Source organism: Micropterus salmoides, unplaced genomic scaffold (genome assembly GCF_014851395.1).
Source record: "Micropterus salmoides isolate LMB-PRFRI ecotype aquatic unplaced genomic scaffold, ASM1485139v1 Ms_hic_scaffold_15, whole genome shotgun sequence".
Taxonomy (NCBI): Eukaryota; Metazoa; Chordata; class Actinopteri; order Centrarchiformes; family Centrarchidae; genus Micropterus; species Micropterus salmoides.
The window spans coordinates 15,890,415-15,912,345 of NW_024040596.1; the positions used below are offsets into that span (position 1 = coordinate 15,890,415).

Consider the following 21,931-nt stretch of genomic DNA (forward strand, 5'->3'; position numbering starts at 1 on the left):
CCAACACTTGGGTGTACTGAAACAGCACTCTAACAGTAACTCTCTCTTTGAGCCAAGGCATAATCTGCATAATCTGGGCGCAAAAGCAAAACAGGTAGGCCTTCTTTAAGGTGGCTAAAATACTTTTTGCTGCTGACTCTGTCCAGAACAGTACATTGCATAGCTTCAGGGAAAATGCTGACCGCCATCTACTGGAGGTAATACACTGTCTAGGATTGTGAGATGACACTTTAATTCATATTACAAAAAATCATAGATGTGTTACAAAACACTAAGACTAAATACAACCCCTGTTGTGCCATGCTCTGTGCCCAGATAAGGTGCTGTTTAACTAGCAAAACGCATATGTTCCATGCACTTCAGACCATGAGATCGTTTAAAAAGGGCCTTATGTGTTTAATATGAGGTCTGTGTGTTTAATTTAATTTTACATGGCATGATTCAGTTATGCACAGGTCTTACTGGGGGGACACTGGCCAACTAATGACATTCCCAGCAACCTCAGCTATATTTTGTTTTTAGTTCTAATTAGCAAATGTTTGAATGTAAAAATAAGAACGTTTTTGAATGAATGACAGGGCTGCATTTTTTCATGCAGGGCTACTGTCGGGCCGAACGCCGCTTTAGTACTCTTACATCCTGATTGGGTGGCTTGTGCTGTACATGAAATACAAAGATACAAAAAGATGGGTGGTTAAGCCTGTGGAGCTTATAGAGCCTTGTTTAATGGCTTCACCTGTTATCATAGCACTAGAGTAATATGGTTACCAAAAATTCAACCTACAGACATTGGCATATGCAATGTGTGAAACTGTTGGACTATGAATTGAGCACTTTTATGAAATATAGCACACTTAAAATAGCTGCCTTGAATCATAAACAAGCAAAAGGTCCAACACAAAATGATACAGTTCATAAATAAAGTGACATGGCATCAGGATGGGTTCACTTGATGCCATGTGAATATGCTTATTTAATGATACAATCAAGATACAATAGTATGTTTATCTTAAAACATTAAAATAAACAGGCATTTTCTCCAATATCTGCCAAAGTCATGTAACTATACTGTCAAAAATAGTGATTTGTTATCCTTAGCCATATGACATGTTCCCTCAGTGACATGACACAGTAAATACTAGTATGATTAAGGAGCATGATAACATTTACTCTTTTTTTTTGGAATTTTACAGGTATTAAAATAGTTCTCATCTCTCCACTGTAGGTTGGTATCGTTGGACGTACTGGTGCTGGTAAAAGCTCTCTGATCTCGGCCTTGTTCCGGCTGGCAGAACCTGAGGGAAGAATAATGATTGATGGTTTTCTGACTTCGGAGATTGGTCTGCACACCCTGCGCCAGAAAATGTCCATCATCCCACAGGTGCCCTTTTTAAATTACCCTCACTTTCAGCTGTTGTGTCTTGGCACTTGAAACTGCATACAGTAACTAATAGAAAAATTTGAATGAAATTAGCAGATATATTAGAACTTACACAGCAATTCAACTTTCAGTTGATATTATGCTGCTTTTAATGTTCTGCTCTCAGTCCTTTTCTAAAACTGCTGGACTTTTGCTTTCGATAGTGTCTGTGAGGTTATTTGATTCCTTATGATTGAGTAATGGCAGATGAACACTGGTAAAGAAAACGTACGTGCTTTGGCCCTTTTTTATACGCCTGGCTTTTAAAAAGCTAAAACAAGTGAGGAGAATTACAGTCATCTCCCAGGGGATTTCTGAAAGTGAGACAAACGGATGCCTTGAGACAGTTTAACTTTATTTCCGCTTGTTGAAACTGATACGGCATTAAGAAAATGCCAGCCTGCGGGTGAGTGTCAGCAGAGTGGAGGGAGGGGAGAAGACTCCCACGGCCTGTACTGTGAAGAGAGCAGTTCCCCATCCCTGACAGAGGATTAGCCCTCTACCCCCCAAACATGGGAAAGCTGCTTATAGAAGAAGTCTCCCCCATCCTCACAGCCAGAGTCCCCTTGTACTCCATCACTTTGCCCAAGTCTCAAACATTTCTAGGGTGCAGCCAAGATGCCCAAAAACAGTTTCATTAATGCTTTTCTATGGATTTGATAGGTTTCTGGCAGTGCTACTACTTCAGATAAAGTTTTACTTCCTTGTCCAAACTAGTTTGAGATGGATGTGATGTGTGTTTGATGTGATTTTGTTTACTCTTTCTGTCTCTCCTAGAGGGGAGACTTGCACAAAGTGGCAGGTTAGGAGTCAGAACTTTAACTGCACACCCATTTGTATCATATACTGGATGGCATTTTCATCATAGTCATGAAGTCTTACCAGCATTCAGACGAGTAGAGTTTCTCTGTATCATGCTCTTAGTTTCACAAACTTGTATAGCGAGGAGTCTCTTGGATTTACACATATTCATCTGAAAGCCTTTTTATTTTTCTGCTAGATGTCAGAGATAAAGTGATATTCAGTCAGCCTTTCACATGGAAAAAAATCTTGATATAAATTGCTAGTTGCCTCACCTTTTCATGTGGGATTTTGAGAGTGTGATATGTATACTATACATTGCCAGTGAGGAGTTTCATATTTTGCCACCCACAGATTTGATTATGATAAGCTTTTATTAGCATATGGCATTAAAAAAGGATCCATTTCTGTTTCTATTGAATTCTCAGGAATGACTTAGTAAAAAATGAATTTTGTGGCAAACAGAGGGCTTAGAATTGGTGGAGCACATAATCGGTCTATGGAAAGCTGTGCTTGAAAGCAGTTTTTTGACCTAACATTGAATCCTCAATTAAAGTGTGTCATAAAACTAGTTTGAATTGGGACTTCAGCTGGCTTAATGACAAGGTGGTATTTTGGTGACAGAAGGAAAAGCTCATTGGAAGTAAAGAGGTGGAACATTTTCTAAGGTACAGGTAGCAGGGATGAAGTCCTGGAAGCTTTATTTTTTTCTGGATGAAAATTGAGCAGTTAGTCCTGAGTTTTCTGACCTACATGAAGGTTTGTTGAGACATGATTTTGTATTTGAGGGGTGTGTGCTGTATGTGTACACTGTACAAATCTGTGTGCTGACACACATGAGTGCATGCGTTGCTCTCAAAGCACTGGTTTTGAAGCTGGCCTGTAACAGAGCAGAGATGAAGGCGTGGATAGTGAGTCACATTCAGACTTGTAGTTCTGTAACCTTAACCCAGGACACTTTTAGCCTTTTAGAACCATTGTGTATTTTACTCTGGCTCCTGGTCTAATCTCACAGTTGCCAAGTGAACATTTCCTATCTGATTTGAGGTTAGATTCATATCTCGAGTAAACTGGAGTTATCAAACTGCCTTGACTGGAAGTCTATCAGTTTTTGTTATGGACAGTTGCTTGCCGCTCTGTGCCACCTCCATTGTTGTGATAGACTGTCACATCTCATTAAAGCTTTTTCCAAATGCACATTATACTCATTTATGTGTCATAAATTCAGTGTTACGTTTCAAAAGAAAGCACAGCTGTATTTGTTTACTGATAAAACAACGCGGAAATGATGCCATATTAAAGTCTTATCTACAGCAGGTCTGTGCCATGAGAGGCAGGACAGTCTCTTTATAACGACCCGGGAGAGTCCTGGTAAGCGTTCAGTAAATCACTTAAACGTTGGAGCAGGATTTATGAATAAATATCTGACCTGACACGAAGAGATGCCGGCTTGCTCCTGTTTATCAGGTTCACCACAAACAGAGTGGCATGTTGGAACAGTGCCTGTGGACTTGCGGGCTCGTTCCTCTGCACTATAATAAAGAGCTTTATTTACTCACTTAAAGATGGCTGTGTGGCTGAACCTTGTTACAGGTGTGTGGCTCACCATAAATACATATCTTGGACATCCTAGCTGTCTGAGATCTGAGACTGTCCTTTCATGAGGGTAATCAATTGATGTGATAACCCCGTTTGACAGCTAAAGCTGTTACTTTTGGCAGACATTTTGTTATTATTCTTCACCAACACCAGTGCACAAGCTCTGGTTTTCTAAGTAAAAAGATCAACTTATTGAAGCATAGTTGGCCAGTGCATTGAATAGAGCTCCTGAGTGTAGCAAGCCCTTTGTGGACATCTTCCACTCAAACATAGCCTAGCAGTGCTCTATAAAGCTTGTCTTAACCCTTTCATACATCTTCCCCCTTGTCATTATCTTAACTGGCCACGGCCTTCTCTTTCTATATCCATCTATCCACAGGACCCAGTTCTCTTCACGGGCACCATGAGGAAGAATCTGGACCCTTTCAGGCAGCACACAGACGAGGACCTGTGGAATGCACTCCAAGAGGTACTCCAGCGTGGCTCTGAATGATTCCCCCTCGCCCGGCCCAGGGGGGGATCCCTCTGTCCCCCTGTACAATGCTGCCATTCAGCCTCCCTGCTCGCCACAAGTCATGGGGGGAAATCCCATTAGGGCCATGGGGCCCAGCTCAATGTGCGGCTTGTAACTGGGAACCATTGAAAGTGCTGGGGGAGATGTGTTTGGGCAGTCAGGCCAACCAGGATGAAGGCTCCCCCCACAGTGAAGGGCTTCAGCTCCTGGTCCTGCCTCTGAATGGGTTTGGTGGCCTGGATTAAAGCTAGAGGCTGGCCACAAGAGAGCACTGGCCAAGGTCATCAGTGGACCTGGCCCTGCATTGTGCCAGGCGGTTAATGGGTGTGTTTGGATAGCTCTTTAAAGACATCCCCACAGGAAGCCTTTATGCAGGAGTAATGAAGGGTTGGGGCTCTGCTCTCCCTCTCTGCAGGTGCAGATGAAGGCCGTGGTGGAGGACCTGCCCAATAAGCTGGATACGGTGCTGACTGAGTCAGGCTCTAACTTCAGCGTGGGCCAGAGGCAACTTGTGTGTCTGGCCAGGGCCATCCTCCGGAAAAACCGCATCCTTATCATTGATGAGGCCACAGCCAATGTGGACCCAAGGTCAGGAGACACTTGAGTCTACAAGTAAAACATTTTATGTAAATGTATGATATTTTGCATCAATATTTGAACAGTCCTTTGCACATGTGGCTCGTTTTCTGTAAACTAGTGCTACTCCAGATTTTTTATCTGGGTTTAATAAGATTGTTGTACCACTCCAGAATTGTAATTCAAACTGAAAATATTCCTAAAACAAGTATGTATGTCTACTACACAGAATGGCCGATAGATCAGAGCATCACTGCACAAAACCAATAAATAATCAAAAGCTAATAGTGCCAAAACAATTACACTATTAGCATGACAACAACAGTTCTCTGTTGACTAGCAGATATAAATGTATATATGATATAAATCCTGTCCTCATATTTTGAAACCTAAACCTAACGTTTAGTTAGATTGCCTGTCTGTCCGGCAGAGAGCAGCTGTGCACGTGTCACTTGAATCGGGTTGTGAGTTGCCAGGTTGCGGTGGCTGATGGGTTAAAATTGTAATTGTCAAACCCGGGTAAAAAGTGGAGTGTTGGCAGGCCTGCAGTACTACGAGAAACATATGCCACCTGTATTTTCATAGCTATAAAAATTGCATCTCCGTATTGAGGCTAACTTTCCCTCCCGTAGAAGATGATCTGGATTCCAACATATTTATCTTTTGGTCAGCTAGCCAAGTTGTTAATGTTGTTACCTTGGCAATGCTCTTGATGAATTTGGGGGGGCGGAGCTTCTGACGGAGCACTGAAGGAAGGGGTGTATTGTTTGGCTGTATCAACAGTCTTTCTCCAGAATCACTGACTTTCCCTTTAAGGATCTGTGCAATCCTTTGGTTTTTTTTCCTACTACTGCACATACCTCTGCTGATGAGCCATTGTTCTGTGTCAAGTAAAATCCCTGCCCAAGGGTCTATAGGAAGAGAGTTTTTTTGTGCTGAGGTGTTGTGTTCCCTGCTCCTTTAGAACTGACAGCCTCATCCAGCAGACTATCCGGCACAAGTTTCAAGAGTGTACAGTCCTCACCATTGCTCACAGGCTCAACACTATCATTGACTGTGACAGAATACTGGTAAGTAAAAACGCAGTAAATGTCCGTTGTCCAGCACTTCAGTCAGTAATTTAAATGAGACCACTAATTTAATGGGGTTGAGCAAACAATAACCTGCTAGAAGTTCAGCGATTTTAGTCCTAACATTTTGTATTGTCCCATCACAAACTTTAAGAAACCCTCCTCCTTTCTTCATCAGCTACAATCTATTCAGCTCTTTTTGTGTACAGTATTTGAGGTATAAAGTGAAGTAGCCTGCAAAAACATGTACTTCATATTCACTAACACCAATCAATCAAACACACCTGAGATTCAGAGCTTCCAAATAAATCTTTCTCTTTCTTCTTTGCAAGGAGCCTACTGTACAATATTTTTCACAGTTTTAATTCACTTGCCCTATTTTGCAACAGCTGGGCTGATTTCTCCCTCACAGCATTCCCTCTCATTGAGCCTGCGCTCGTGCCACTTGATCTTTGGCCCTTTCCTGCTACTGCCTGCAGAGGTGCCAATTAGTGCCATTTGTGGCAGCGTTTGTCAAGCGTCTGTGGAGGACAGTGCACGACCTGGTGGCTGCTCGGTCACTGAGAGGGTTGCTGATAAAAGCCAAATATCACGCAGCGGGGACTGTTTCACACCTACACTTGTGTTAAATGCCCCCGGTTTGTTTTGCACTCCTGGAGAACTAAATTGGGGCCCACCTGAACTGCCATGTCCAAATCTTAAGCCGTGCCATTTTTACATGCAGAATGTTTTCTAAGATGCAAACGTCTCCTAGTATCCTGCTCCTGAACTCCTTAATTATGACAGCAACTGCAGAAGTCTCCCTTTCATACTAAACACTCCCTGTAACTGGGCTTTAGCGATAACAAACTGCTCATTACCGCTGTAAAGGGATTGAGCTTGTTAAAATTTGTCTGTAATATAATTGTAGTCTTTTCCAAACTGCTTGAATTGGCACTATTCGTTGTGTGGTTTATATAGCATGTGATGACACAGAAATTATGGTAATTTTCTAGAGCATCTTAAAGGTGCGATTGTTGGATTTGACTGAGGACCACCCCTGAGCTGCTGAAATTCCAGGATAAATACATGGATAAATCACTGATCTTCAGTCTGTCAGAGTCAGCGAACTAGACTTTCACACTGCTAACAGGCTACGGTCATTGTCCGGGGCCCTGTCGAGCAGAAACAGGCGCCTGTGTTTGCTGTTGCATGAGTCATGTAAAATGGATGGTTCCATTTGTGCAGAGAGCTACTGTTTCCCCATTCATCTTGCACTGTCTGCAAGCATCACTCAGCAGTGAAACAGCTGAAATGTCAGTTTTCCCCAAAGTAAAGTATACAGGCGGTGGCACACACACAAACACACACACCCTGCATTGTATGTGTGATTGTAGGTTCTGGCTGCCGGAAGGATCCAGGAGTATGATCAGCCATATGTGCTGCTCCAGAACCAGGACGGGCTCTTTTACCAGATGGTCCAACAGACAGGTAGAGCTGAGGCCGCCTCGCTGCTGCACACAGCCAAACAGGTAACCACACCCACCTTTGTCCCAGGACAAGGCTGTCACTTAATAGAGTCCTGTCGTGGCACACTAATCCCAGACTCTATTGCTCACCTCCAAAATAATACAGTTAAGCAAGAGGAGATGTGCATAGCCCTGACAATGCAAAGACACTTGATTATCATTTTAATTTAAAGTGCCTACTTGGAGCATTGCAACACCATAACATTAATTTCAAGAGAGAAATTGTCCCTTTTGTAGATTAACATCCTCTGATTTTATCAAAGAAACTCTCTGTATAATCTTTTTTCAATAATGTAATTTTGAGATCATTTTAGAGATGATTCTAGAAAAGCAGCGTTCTTTGCACTATATCTATTTGGAAATATTGGGTTTAACTTCATCGCGATTTGGGATAAACTTTCTATGGGGATTACTGTAATAGAGAATGTCCATATTTTTTCCCTGTAAAAATTCATTTGTGATGTATTTCCCCTTCAGACACTGAACAGATAAGAGTCGGCTATTCATTGTTCAATTCCATTTTATGTGCATCTGTCTGGGACTACAGATACCATATTGCAACTTCAAACAGGTCTTTGTGAAATAAGAAAAAGTAGGCATCATTTCATTTTCTCTCTGTCCCTCGCACAAATTTATCAGCAGAACTGTATCTCCTCAGCCAGAGGAGTGAAATGAGTAAAATACTGATTTCAAAGACTCAGCACACTGTGGTATTATTTGGTATCGTCTTACCCTGCACACTGGCGGATTGGTAGTGACATTGTTCAAGCCCTTACGTTTTCCTTTCTTTATTGTAGGGTGCTCTCCTTAGATCAGATTGCTGCAGCATCCATAACTGTCTAGCACCACTTATTAAATACTGAGATGGTCCACATGTTGTGTGTCAAGTTTCTATAGTTGTCAGTCAAGGTTTAAATACATTCAATAATCTGATATCAACCTCTAGCTCCTTTGTCCATGTTGAAAGTGAATCCCAGAGTAGACAGTATATTTCATTCTGAGGCCAACCTGTTTTCACCTGTTTTGCCTCTTTTTCACCAACTTTCTGCTACTGAAATCGTATGTCTGTCAGAGCCTCTTTGTATTAAGAAATCAAGCATTTTGTAGGTACTTTGAGCAGACACACAGGTAAAAATGAACTTAAATTAAACAAATCATTTCAGTGATTATACATTTTTCCCTTGAATTTCACAGTTGCTTATAAGGCTTAAATAAGCCACTTTTGCATGCTTCAGCGGGTGACAAATCCCTTCACCTAGCTCTGACTGGATCTGTCATAAATCAGACCTTAACAGATCGTAGCTTAGATTGGACTATGTGCTTGTATTCTGTGACACTGCTTCCCTGATACGCTTCCAGGTTTACATGAACAAAAAGCGAGTGACAGAAGTGCACTGTGCCAAGGACATCTGTGTCATCTTTGAGACGTCTCTTTGACAGTTTGGAGAGTCGCTGTGGCCCTCACGTTTGCCATCACTGACCAAATCTTTTGCCAGATATACTTAGAATCCTTACTGTGAATTAAAATGTCTTTAGATTCCCAGCAGGCCCCTAGCATAGTATGTACTGCCTTGGATAGTGATAGTGCTTTGGTCTGGAACAGAAAAGAGGCAAGTATCTGAGGCAGGATGTGCCTTTATTGACAACATATTACTGCATGGCTGTTTATTGATTACACCCTGCTATGATTATGTATGTGTGTTCCGGCCTCTTGGGTAGCTTCAATCCTGCACGGGTGCTCAGATGTGTTAATCCTGGTGCAATAAATTATTGGTGGCTTAAATTATTCTCTTAAGGCAAACATTGTTTTGTAGGACTGTGGTCTTTTTATTATTTGGAAAATGCTTGAAAAGACAAGGAGAACCTGAGAGCAGACACCAGCGCTTTCAGTAATTATTGTGCCTTAATCAGACTATTGATTTATTTATTTTTTTTTGTAATTGCACTGTTTTCATTGAGTAGTCTTCTAGCACTTTGATGATAGTGGTTTTATGTCTACCTCAGCTCTTGTCAGGAAACAACAGTAAAGTTTAAATGTGTCAGGCCATGTACCGGCGGTGACTAACACCAAGAAACATGGGACAGAAGTTTAAAGTTTATGGCCTCTGAACAGTGTTTTCCAGTGTAATATCAACTTTCTCTCTTTACTGTTTAGATAAATGGGCTGTTATTACTTTGAAAAGTAGCACTTTTTACTTTGGCAATAATATTAAATTTAGAATGACTATTTATAGCTATGTAACCATTTACAGTATTTTATATGTCTTTGTGTATGGGTTTATAACAGTTTTGTTAAAGGTAATATTTCATGGAGTATGCACTTAGTAGTTGTTTAGGCATAAATAGGTGATACAAATGATCACTTATAATTTACAGCAAATGAAATTCAAATAACATACAATAAAACAGTATTGATCGAGTGTGTTAGTACTGTCTTCATTTTGCGTTTGAAACATTGTCTTGTCTTATGTTACACTGAGTCACCAACCATTTCCCACTGTTGCTCATCCTATATTCAGATGTCTGAATGGTGTGTTTGCTTCAGGTCAGTGGTTACAACTAGTCTTAACCAAGATGCGACAAATTGGTAAGTGGTTAAAGAAAACAACCTAGTGATTATTTTGGTGAGTAAAGTGAGTCAAGTTTCATGGTGGTAAAGTGGTGTAGCTATTTGCTCTTGTTATTTTAACATGTCGGCAGTGCAATATCACGATTAAGTCCCAATTAAAATGTAATTTTGTCATCCCCAGTGCAATTAGAAAAGAGCAGTTTAATATGCCTTCATACAGACAAGAGCAGAGACGGTGATTACACATTCAAAGATGGCTGTCGGTAAACACTTAGCTTGGTATAAAAGGCACTATTTAACCAGGCCCAGATTTGGACATCAGTTCCTTTAAGAGCTGAGTGATTTACACAATTCATTAAAGCCAGTGAATCTTCAGCCAGTGTCATATTAAATGGTTACTTACTCTCAAATAGCCCCTTGGGAGTTGAATTGTTGGCTTGCGAATAGATTAAAGTTTACATTGAAAAGAGAAATTGAATTCAGAGGTAATCAATAGCATAATGGGCCAGTGAGAGGAGCCTGCTGCCTGAAATGAAATTACCATATTTTTAATCTTAATTTTCCACTCTGTTTATCTGACAGTGTGGATGTGCAATCCAAACAGATAATGAGAGAGTGGGATATTGACAGTGGGGTCCTCTGGAGTGCTTGTTTCAGTGATTAAACGCTGTGATCTGTGATTACTTTGTGTCGGGTGTCAGGCTGGCGGCCAGGGCCCAGGGAGACACAGGCACATAGCAGCTGGAGCATCATGGGTCTCTGAGGTGCTAATGCACCTGACACAGCATTGACAGCATTCGAAACCCTATCAGGGACTGCACCACACGGCAGCTGCCACAATAGGAATACTCATGGCACTATCTACATCAGAGTCAGCACATATCCTCTCTGCTCTTCCCTCGATAACAGCCAACACAAGAATGGTGACAACAAAGTTTGCACAATAAGTATTATTAACCAGATACCTTCCTACGTTGCCCAATAATAGCACCATTTTAAGACATATCTGAATAGGTGTGCAAATAGCAATGCCATCAACATAGTGCTGATATAGCTTTAATAAATAAATGTCTGAGAAACCTGCTTGTCTACACAATGAAGTTTAATCCCAAAGAAATAAAACACAAAATAAGAATCAGCACAATGTGGTGGCAGTGAATGAAATGATGAATTCACACTGTAGCATTTAGCCCATCCACACTTTGAGAGAGAAGTGATACGTTGGTGCTGATTTGAGGATGTGATGCATGTTTTATGCAGTTAAAGATGTTTTATTGTCAGTTGAGAGACGAATAATGTAACAAGTATCTATAACAGCTGAAAGTGGTGTAAATTGTTTAAGGTTGTTTTGTTATGGGCCAATAAACAAGTAGTCTGAAGGCCATTTTGGGTTGAGGAAACAATGTTTTTTCACAAACTTTCTGTTATGCCAGCATTTTCTTTTGTGATGGATACTGCTGTTTGACAAATGGAAACAAATTGCATGGTGCAGGCGCCTGAATGGCAGGGAGTTGGGGAGTGTCAGACTCGGTGCTGAAAGACGATGAAGCGAGAGCCTCAGGTTTTTGTGGACGACTCAGACCTGACTGATCCCGGCATAAAGTACTTGTTGAAGAGTAGGAGAAAAGGAGAACAGGATTTCGACAGGCTGCAGTGAAATTAGGAGAATTGACTATGGCGGCTTTGTTCCTGGCTGGTGACATGGGGTGGGGGAGATGGGGAGACTGGAGCGATTCCCCAGAGACTCTGCGCTCAGCCTTTCTAAAGTGACTACAAACTGAATATCTGACAAGTTCCCAAGACCTGACATGACTCTGTGTAGTGCTAAGAAAAACAAACACCAAATGGCACGTTTTTAAGATACATGTGGTGACACTGGATGTAGTGTGTTAGAAAATGGCTTTTTATCTTGGTAAAAATAGGTTCTCAATTCGTTGATGCTATATTTTCTAGATTGCCGCAACAACCTAGTTAGACCTAGTTTTTCCTGTGACAGACTTTGTGAAAGTAGAAAAATGAGAACTACCAAATGTTGTTTCCAACTTATTAGAAGGCTGAAAACTGGCAGTTTCTCTTTTTGCATCATCATTAATGGCAAGTAGTTCTTCCAAGCTTGCACACGTGAAGTTTGATAAGCCACACTGTATCATGGTGCCTCAGCAGTTTAGTGACCACCCTGAACTGGCCGACTAATACTGCTACAAACAGTAATTATAGGTCACGCATGTAATGGATGATTATGGTTTGTAAACTCTCCAGGCTGTGGTTTGTTTTTTAAACTGTGTGTGAGTATGTTTTACATTCGGTGGATAGTTTCACTCAAGTTTTTAAGTTTTTAATACACATTTGCACAGAAAGTGACACAAGATAATCTATATATATTAATTGTTTTGCAATCCTCAATAGTAACCTCTCATTTATTGAAAACAAAACTTTAAAAAAAAATGGACAAAGTGCCTGTTTTTTGTTTTTTTACCTGTCCCTACTGCTTTGAACTAAATGGGCTAATGTGGCCCTTTGAAAGGCCACCAAATAGGAAAGCTCTTTGCATGTTTAGCCTTAAATCCCGGGCATGCTCTGTCACCTTCCAAAAGTGCTGTTTGATTCTTCAACTGCGAGAGAAAGAAGAAAAGTGGAGGGCTAGACAATAGCTGAGGGCTTATCTCATCAGTAAATAAGGCTTATTGCTTAAAGGTATAAAAGGCTATGCTTATTGGTGATGTCATCCCTTTGTAGAAGATTGATGAAGCTTGAGGCAGGGGGCATAATGTTGAGTGTGAAGGTGTGTGTGTGTGTGTGTGTGTGCGCGCGTGCGTGCGAGTGTGCGTTTGAGGAGGAGGAGGAGGCCTAGTGCACCAAACTCAAGAGTTTCTAACTTTCCCCTGGAGAGTTTGATATAATTTAAAATGTATGACATATATTTTAACTGCTGCTGCGCTAAAATTGCAGTCTTTGGTGGTAAACTAACCCAAATGTACTTCAAAGTTCCATCTGGCCAGGGGGCTTTTATCCTTGGCCATGAGAGCGGTTGATGTTCTGTGCATGTAAACGTGCAGCTTTGGGTAAAGGTGGGGACAGCCTGTGTCCCCCATTATTGTCTGGTTGCATTTACGTGGGTCCAAGGGCCCACTGTGTCTTTTCGGGTTACTTTCTCATCATTTCTCCTAATGTAGAGACCCACAGGGTTGGTGGCAAGCGCACAATGCGGCTGTTGTATGGTTACTGTCAGCTCCCTCAAATAAGGCTTCCTGTTCATTAGACTTCTTTTCACCTCCGCACAATGCGCCGGCTTTGCAGCAATAGTGAGTCGACGCCCATCTCTTCAATGCCATGTGAATAGTTCTAAATAGTGTTTATGCAAGCCATTGTTGTCTATTGTGTGCCCAGTCTTAATGCACAGTGATTTGCCTGCTTTTGTAGCCTGGGATACATTATCTTGCCTATGTGGCTTCAGATGCATGCCTGGCCTTTGAGCCAGTAAACAGTCTAAAAGTTAACTCCCAATGGACAATGCTGGAGATGCCTGATAAAGTGGAACAAAGAATAATAACTGGCCCATTTCATGTCCCTCTATAATTATTCAAATGGCTTCTTCCTCTGCTTAGTACATGTAAACTTGTAGTCCCATTGTTTTATATTTCTCTCTAATTTAACATTTAAAGGTATTTTATGGGTCTCTTTTCCCAAGGAAATGTAATAATTAAAGAAAGTTTGGAAAAAGAGAGTTAAACTTAACCGCAAAGCTGATGTTAAATCATAATCTGTATAGATCATTCCTTTTTTTTCAATAAATACATAGTAAAGTTGACTGACACTATCTGTGGCACATCTGGTGAAGAATTTCAGTGGGGAGATGTATTTAAACCCTGTGTCTTTATTCTTCAAACTGTCAGTGTGAAAATGAAGGGTAATACAGATAGACAGCCAGGTGGATAATCTGACGCACATCACGGTCAGAGAATAAAAACTTTTAAATCTTGAAGATAATGTCAAAATGATATATCTTGTAATGGAAATTTTATGTCTCATGACTCCCATCAGTTACTCTAACACGACTTTCTGTTGTTACACCATGGGTTTACTACAACTTTATTGATTACGCTGATTTGTAAAAGACAAGAAGCAAAGCCATGCTAACTATGCATTTTGTTCGGTTTATTTGCAGACATTGTAGTTGTGACCCATCAGGTTTTATATTTCACTATTTGCTGTTCCTCTTGGAAGACACCTTAACTGTTCAGTTATCTTGAGGCTGCTGCCAGAGCACTTGGTGAATGTTCTTTCTTAAAGTGAGTTAAGTGTGATTAAGAAAATAAGCTTCTACCTCTTCTCCTAGAAAAACAAAAGTTGGCAGCACCTAAAATGTATTTCCAAAACAAAACAAAATAACCCTGAAAATGGAGATAGCAGGAATGTGCAGCATATTATAGCCTTCATCTGTTTGTAGCATTGTGCTAGAGAGCGTATACACCACCTCCAGAGAGTAACTGATAGGCCTAACCATTCACTTCTTGGATAGATGCACAAAAGCAGAAGATATCTGCGGCACAGATTACATTATCCTCATTTCAAAAGCATTCACAGTCAAGTATGCAGAACAGAAAAAAAGATGCTTTTAATGCCGGCCAATGATTACAGGTGAGTGATGTAACTGATAGTTGGCCTGTTATTGTTCTGAGATTTGGTGTGTTTGACCCCCTAAAGCAATCTACTGCCAAGGGAATTTAAAACAACCTTTGGACTCGGAGGAAAGGAATGTTATGATTGCTCTCAGTGACACTGATACAACACTGTCACATTGCTGCCTCCAGACTGCAGGGGAAGCTTCACTGTGACTGAGCAGAGTCTCACGACACGAACACTTAGCAGCAGGCATTTCATTAACCTGTCAGAGAGAGGCTAGATGTTGCTTTGTCTTTGATTGCCACATCCCCTTACGCTCATGCTGCTGCTTGTACATTTGACCTCCATTAGCCCACCAGGTGTGTTTCACATTTTATTTAATGAACTGTAGTCATGAGGTAATTCATTGCCTGCAACAACAGTCCTTGAAGCAAGTTTTTTTTTTTTTTTTTCACACCAAAGTAGTGATGTTGACTTGCGTTGCTCCTGGGCTGATATTTTCATTAAAGGCCCTCTTATCAAATAATGAAATAAAAAATCTGTTTCTTGCCCAATGCTATTACCTCCCACAAATCAAAAGGTTCCCAGTGTAATGTCTTGCCTCCCATGCCAGTTAATTAGGTAGCGTTGTGCTACATACTAATGCTACTTTCATGAGAATAATCTGAGACAATAAACCTGTCTCTTTTGTATCCTTGTGCAAGCCCTCTTAATTAATATCAGCAAATAAAAACCAAAGTTAATTGAAATTTGAACATCCCATCTTTATAGTTTACAATAATAGAATCACTAGCGTTTTGTTACTGTTGGTGAATTACTATAATAGCTGGTATCGTATCTCTATTTAGTACTTCATTGATCGCTCTCAGGGATGCAGCAGAAATATAAAAGAAAGAAATGCCTTAACCATGAGTAAACACAGGAGGCAATATATGCAACCCCATCATTGATTTAGGCTGAGACATTAATATTCACACTACTCCAGATAATCATAGCAAGGTGTACATGATTTGTTTTCATTGATTAAGTGACATTGCTCCAGCTTCTCACACCATAGTTATTTATATAGTTTGCATTGATATTATTTCTGCATTAACAACAATTTCAGCAAGTAAGAGAGATTACAGGACTGATGCAAAAGAGTAGCGTCTCCGTGGCAGATAGCTTTAATCAGAACCCCTTTGATGCAAAATCTTTACAACTTTAATCAATCTTTATGGACGAGCTTTTCAAACTGTATGCAAGATTGAATAGCATAGATTTAAAGAGGCTGTGCCCTCCTGTCAAATATCGGATATGTTTTGCAAATTACAAATTCTTCTAGGAATATGAATTAGTGTTGTGCAGGTTGTGCCCCCCCCCGTTCATGTTGCACTCAGTTCAGATTTCACTTGGTTTACATGAATTCTTAGTACCAGCTAATGTAATCAGGCCAACAATTCCCAACTAGCGTGGGATTGTAGTACACAGAGCCCACAACAAAGCATAATCTGGCACGCTACTATTCCAGTGGGATTTTTTTTTTTGTTATCACACTTCTTTTGTCATATTGGCCCATGAACAGAAATAGCTAAACAAAATAAATAAATAGATAAACAGTGGGTTGTCTTTATAGCCTTTATGCAGTTATATTTCAGAGCCAAGAACACTTCTGAAGTTAACAGTATTTATGTTCCGGTAGTGTTGGTCACAGTCTGTCACACATTATTTGCATCTGCATGTCCGATTAACAAATATGACATATTCCTAAGATCAGGCTCCTAGCACTCTAACCACCCACCATGGCAATTAACTGTCTACTAAGCTAACAAGCGTAACACACATGCCTGATGCAAGCCAGTAGAATATCAAGCTGCTCTCCTAGATGTATCCCCATTTACCCTGTAGTGCCACCGTGAACACGCAGTACACATGTGCAGGCTAATTTCAAATGTTGATTAATTGCGGCCCTGGACTGAGGATCTTTACTCCCACCGGTATCGATACGGGGGTTTACGTCGGAGTGCAACTGGCATTTGAAATCCACTCGAGCTAGAGAGAGCTGTCATCCACGCAAGGGACTTGTCAGGGGGGAAAGAGCTCTCAGACAAGTTCAATGGGCTTCTCTGAGCTTTTCTCTGTGTCTTAGGGACTGTTGGTGAATCTACTGTCAGCGCTGATAGCCTCTACTGTGTAAAGGTGACATTCTAAAATCACGCTGACCTTCATTCTGCCCGGGCTTGTTATCACACTGTGTAGGCAAGAATATGGCAGCTTGAAAATGCCTGGGTACCTACTAAGATCCATAGATAATAGCAAAGAAAGGCCACACATACTCAGTCGGTGTTATTGTGAGCCAGGATAGAGGGCAACTGGATTTACAGTAGGACAAGGGGCCACTTATGACAATACAGTTGAAATAAGATAAGTACAAACCCATGTTATTTTTTGTTCCAGTAAGGCTTCTTGTCTGTCATATCACAGTTGCTATGGGTTCAAGGGTTTTATCCAATGCGCATCTGAAGGTAGAAATATTTTGTGGTAAATCCAGACAGTTTTTTTTTTTTTTACAGCATGATTTCCACCAAACTAAACTATCTGTTCTACTTATTTCTAAAAAAGCATTGACCATCGGGGCATAGCCAATATGGAGGTTAATCCATTCTAGTGTCTATACTATGGGATGCTTATGGAAGCATATTTGCTTAGGGCAGCCATGCAAATTATTACTTACTGCCCTGTAAGCTGATAACACAAATTAGATACCCATTAAAGTTGAACAATGTATATAGAATGAGAAAAGATTGCAAGTGATACCTGAAGGGATGCTTAAGTCGTATGGTTCTAAAATATGCCTCATGCTTGCAAACTTCAAAAGTGGAGAGATGTTTATCCTTGGGATTGGAAGATGCATAATAGTAATCTCATATGCACAGAGGCAGCTGCCAGGTGGAGGATAGCACACTGCATGTTTATGAATAGAAATCATTACAGGGACTGGGGAGCATACCGGCATGGACCAGTGACACAGAACTTTTTTATCATCTACCCAGCGTACACTATGGCACTTAAAAGTTCATGTCGAGATGTTTAGTATGGCATTAGTTTGGCTGTGGTCATTTTGCATTGTTTGAGTTGTGATTAGTGCTTTTTTCTCTATATTTACTTTGAATATTTGTTGAATAGATCCAAGTGTTAAGAAACATTAGTTAAAGTGCCTCTAACTTTAAGTCCTGACCTGAATGTAGGTGGGAGTTGAGAACAACAAGACTGTTAATACGATCCTGCCACCTGAGGGGCCTGTGAAATCAGAAACAAGCCAGCGTTAACAGCAGCACCACACTCCACCGGGCCTCTACCTTCACTAGCCTCTGCTCTTATCAGATGAGCCTCTTTAGGGGGCGAGTACAAATGTTCAGCAGCTTTTAAAATGTGGAAACCGCTGTTTGTGGTATGTTTAGACGAGAGAGGAAGTGCTTAGGCCTGTTTGGGAACCCAGGCTAATTCTACCTTTGACTTGCCTGTTGTTGTCTCTGAGCCCCTTTCTCTTTCTGCTTCTCTGGCTGGCTGATAGTTAGGGATTCATCTTAAAACCTCCTCTTTGTCTGATGGACCGTGGAGTCAGCAGTTATTCTTCAACTGACGACTTTCAATGTATGGTCGCTGAAAGAGATGAAGCTGAAACACAAAGGCAAATTAAGGATACAAAAACACTCGCCATTGTCCCATTGTTAAGGGTCACAAATCGTCAAGTAAAAGCAACACAGCGTGGTTGAAATGTATTCGCCTCCATCCCTTGCCCCCCTCCCTCCCTTCTCCTCTCTTTATATTCATTAGATTCATTATAGGCCACAAAGGATTGCCAACAAAACAGCTTGTGATTTTAGTTGAATTCATCCCCCTCTGAGGCCTGCAGGGAAATTAAAGTAGGTGACTATCACTGGAGGGGGAGCAGGCTTGACACATCTGAAGCTTTCAGTGATGTTAATAGTCAAGCGTATCCAAAATACACAGGAGCTGACCTCAAACAGATTGTGGGGGTTTAAAATCATTAGTTTGCAAATGAAGCAAAAGTACATTGGTTCTATGGTAGAATCAGCCCACTCTGAACCTTTGATTAGTGTTTGTCAACTCCCCTTTCTCTTCATACTCCCCCGCCCACTTGCAATCCAGAAATTAATAAAGAAGACGTAGCGACACTTTGGAGGGAAACGCTTGCATCTCCAGCACCTGTTAAACAAATGCACTTAAGGCAGGAATCAAATTTCAGGCAGGTTTAAATTGGTGTAAAATCTTCATTTGGATGATGTCCCCAGGGCCTGCTTATTACTTGAGATTTATATAGCATTAGTTCTGCTTCGCAAATGTGGTGCACCATTCCACCTCAGTGAAATATGAAGAGGTTTGATAAAAAGCTACAACAGATTCTCTCATTAAAAAAACCTAAACCTTTTAAAGATTCATTAATTTAACTTGTGGCATGCAGCTCTGACATGCACAGAGTTCTGTGCTTGTGCCCTTGAGCGCTGTATGTTATATGGTGTAAGATGTTGCTTTGGCTCATCGACATAGGTCTCTGAGAAGAAGTGCGCTGACAAAGTGGAGTACCTGCAGCGTTGAATACTTCACATTGCATTGCAGATGTTCATTTTGACGCATGTGCTGATACTAGAATATGCAAAATATAAGGTATTCTGTAAGATTCTTTGCACCTGTTGTTTTTTTAGTCAAAATTGGAAGTTGGTTACACTTGCTGTCACGTGTCATTTTGCAGAGAATGGCACACATCATGGTGAAGGCTGGAAGGAAACAACCACAAAGGCATTTCATTTGTAGCAGTACCCCTATTGAGTATGTCTGTTTCAGCCACCAATCTGTTTTGTTCTCCGTCCTTTTCAATTTGTTTACATTTGGCCCCTACTGGAGAGGGACAGTCTATTGATTTATTGTCCCCGCTTCCTGAAAGTGGCGTTAAGAGTGCACAAGCCCCCCCACCCCCCCACCCCCCGTCTTCAGGCCCTGCGCTTACATTGTGTCGCCTGGCTGCTGGCTTCTGTTTCAGAGACAGGCCAGGGAAAGGCCCTGCCCAAGCGCCACAAGGACCTCACAAGAAAAAAGCCTCGGCCACACGAAGGCCTGAAAGACTGCACCGCAGCACAATGTAGCTCCGTCTGAATAGCGGACGTCGTGGGACGTTTACCTCCCACAGAGGGCTCTTTTTCTTCTGCATTTTCCAACTAAATAAGACATCCATTTAATTATAATATCAGAAACATTATTATACAGTATATTGTGTGTATAAATTATAGAGAATATATAAATGATAAAAGTGTGCATACGTGTTTTTTTGCTATATGTACTGTACATACCCCCCCCCCCCCCAGGGTGCTTTGTATTCATGTTTTGTGACATCTCTTTTTGCAGATTGATATTTTTTATGGAAAGCACCTGTCTTCTACAGAACAATTTATGAGTCAAAAGAATCATTTCAGAGTTGAAATGCTATTGTGAAAATGCCTTTCACTCCTCCCGCTTGAAGATAAACAATTTCCCATGAATATATGGCTGGGCCCCCTATCTATCACAAAAATCAGAATGTGTCCCATACTGAGCCTATTGTAGTCTATTAAAAGAAATCCTTCCCTGTGGCAACCATTTTGCAGGTTTCAAGTAGATAAATGCCTTCCAAGAGGGATAAGAATGCATTTCTACAAAACTGCATTAAAGAGTAATGTTTGTCAACTACTCCGATAAAAACTTCACAGTCACAATTCTTTTTAGAGGCGGCAAATGCATTGGCAATGTGTAAGGCTGATTGGTCTGGGGAGGCTGCCTACAGGTTAGCAGGCCTCATTTCCAATCTCTGACAGCAATATGTGTCGCCGTCCGCTTCATCCCGATTGCTCATGTTCAACACAAACCATGGTCACTCTATATATGGAAATCTCTGTCTTCGGGGCGAAAAAAAATTAAAAAGGTGAGATTGGCACTTTAACCTCCGTGCCCCCCTGAAAATATGTTTTAGTCTGATACATTATACTCCTGCGAATTATTTATCAAGAAGATACAAGCTTGATATTTCAAAAAAAATAATGAGATGTTGAGGTGGCAGCTGGAATGTTCTGGTCCAGCGAGCAGCATCTATGAATCGGGGGAAATGAAGTAAATATGGCTGGCTGGGCCACACCATGTGCAGAATGTGAAAGAGTGGAGTACAGTGGCACTGACCAAAAACTTAAAATCTTTCCTTTGTGGTGTCTCTTTTGGAATAATGGCACCAAATTCAGCTGTATAGTGCAGAATTAGTTATTATATTATAATTAGATATGTATAATTTGTTGTTTTAAAAAACACTGTTTGCCTAAGTCCTTTGAGTGCACATACTGCAGATAAAAAATCAGTTTGGAAATTGAATATGTTTGTCCTGAAAAACATCTCTTATTTGTGGTTATCAGACAGCTGAAAAGATGATGAGAGTCCAACATGGAGTCTGGAATCTCTCAGGCAAAAACAAAACAAGTGTTGTGTGCTAGCTGTGTTGAAAGAGCCCACCTGTCGACATGCTGCATTCAGAGAACAAGTCATCCAGTTGTTGCAGTTCATACAAAGCGAGGGAAGAGAAGAAATCCATTCATACTCAGAATACAGTTGAAGTGTGTCTCTCTTCCAATGACTGTTATTTGAAAGAACAAAACAGAGAAATGCCGTGTATTAATTCACTTCAGACCCTGTCAGTCATTGCTTTCACTCCGCTGTTTGTCCCTCACGCTTTGATGAACAGACGGCTATCAAGGTGAACCATGACTTTTTAATTCTTCAGACATCATGTTTTTCTCCACAACCTATTCATACTTACATACTCACACATACTTGTCATTTAAAACTGAAGTTTAATTTTACAGACGATTGTGCTCCAAAATATTTCTGAAATCGTTCCTTTTGTGCTGTTTGTATAGGATTTAAATACATCATTCTGTTAATGCCTGTGAAATAAATGAATAGTGAAGTATTAGTATTTGTATTTATTTTATCTCCTATGGAAACACCTGGCTTTTATTGAGTATTTCGACTTGTTGAATTAAGTAAATCAAATGTTCAAAAAATATTGGTCTATTTCAGAGCTTTCCCCCTACCCACTCCAAACTCTTGTCCTTGTTTTGATTTATTTCACCCTCTCAGAACATCCCGTTGCTTTTCAGGGCCCCCTTTGTTCTTGGTGAAGGGGTCTTTTATTTGGGAGAAATCTCCCATCTCAGACCAGCGCTTTGCCTT

At 40.9% G+C, this 21,931-nt stretch overlaps 1 protein-coding gene across 5 annotated transcripts in view; it reads left to right on the top strand.

Annotated features, from left to right (window-relative positions):
* Positions 1 to 21,586, top strand: part of LOC119904146 (multidrug resistance-associated protein 4-like) — a 59,153-nt gene extending 37,567 nt beyond the window's left edge. For 4 of the 5 annotated variants that reach the window (XM_038720595.1, XM_038720599.1, XM_038720597.1 and 1 more), the window contains 6 exons: positions 1,226 to 1,381; positions 4,200 to 4,289; positions 4,750 to 4,922; positions 5,875 to 5,980; positions 7,357 to 7,491; positions 8,848 to 9,908. In XM_038720595.1, the coding sequence (XP_038576523.1) occupies positions 1,226 to 1,381; positions 4,200 to 4,289; positions 4,750 to 4,922; positions 5,875 to 5,980; positions 7,357 to 7,491; positions 8,848 to 8,925 (738 nt within the window). In that variant the 3' untranslated portion in view covers positions 8,926 to 9,908. Of the gene's footprint in view, positions 1 to 1,225; positions 1,382 to 4,199; positions 4,290 to 4,749; positions 4,923 to 5,874; positions 5,981 to 7,356; positions 7,492 to 8,847; positions 9,909 to 21,114 lie in introns of those variants that run through there. The other variant, XM_038720596.1, reaches the window with a different exon arrangement.
* Positions 21,587 to 21,931: the final 345 nt, after the last annotated feature.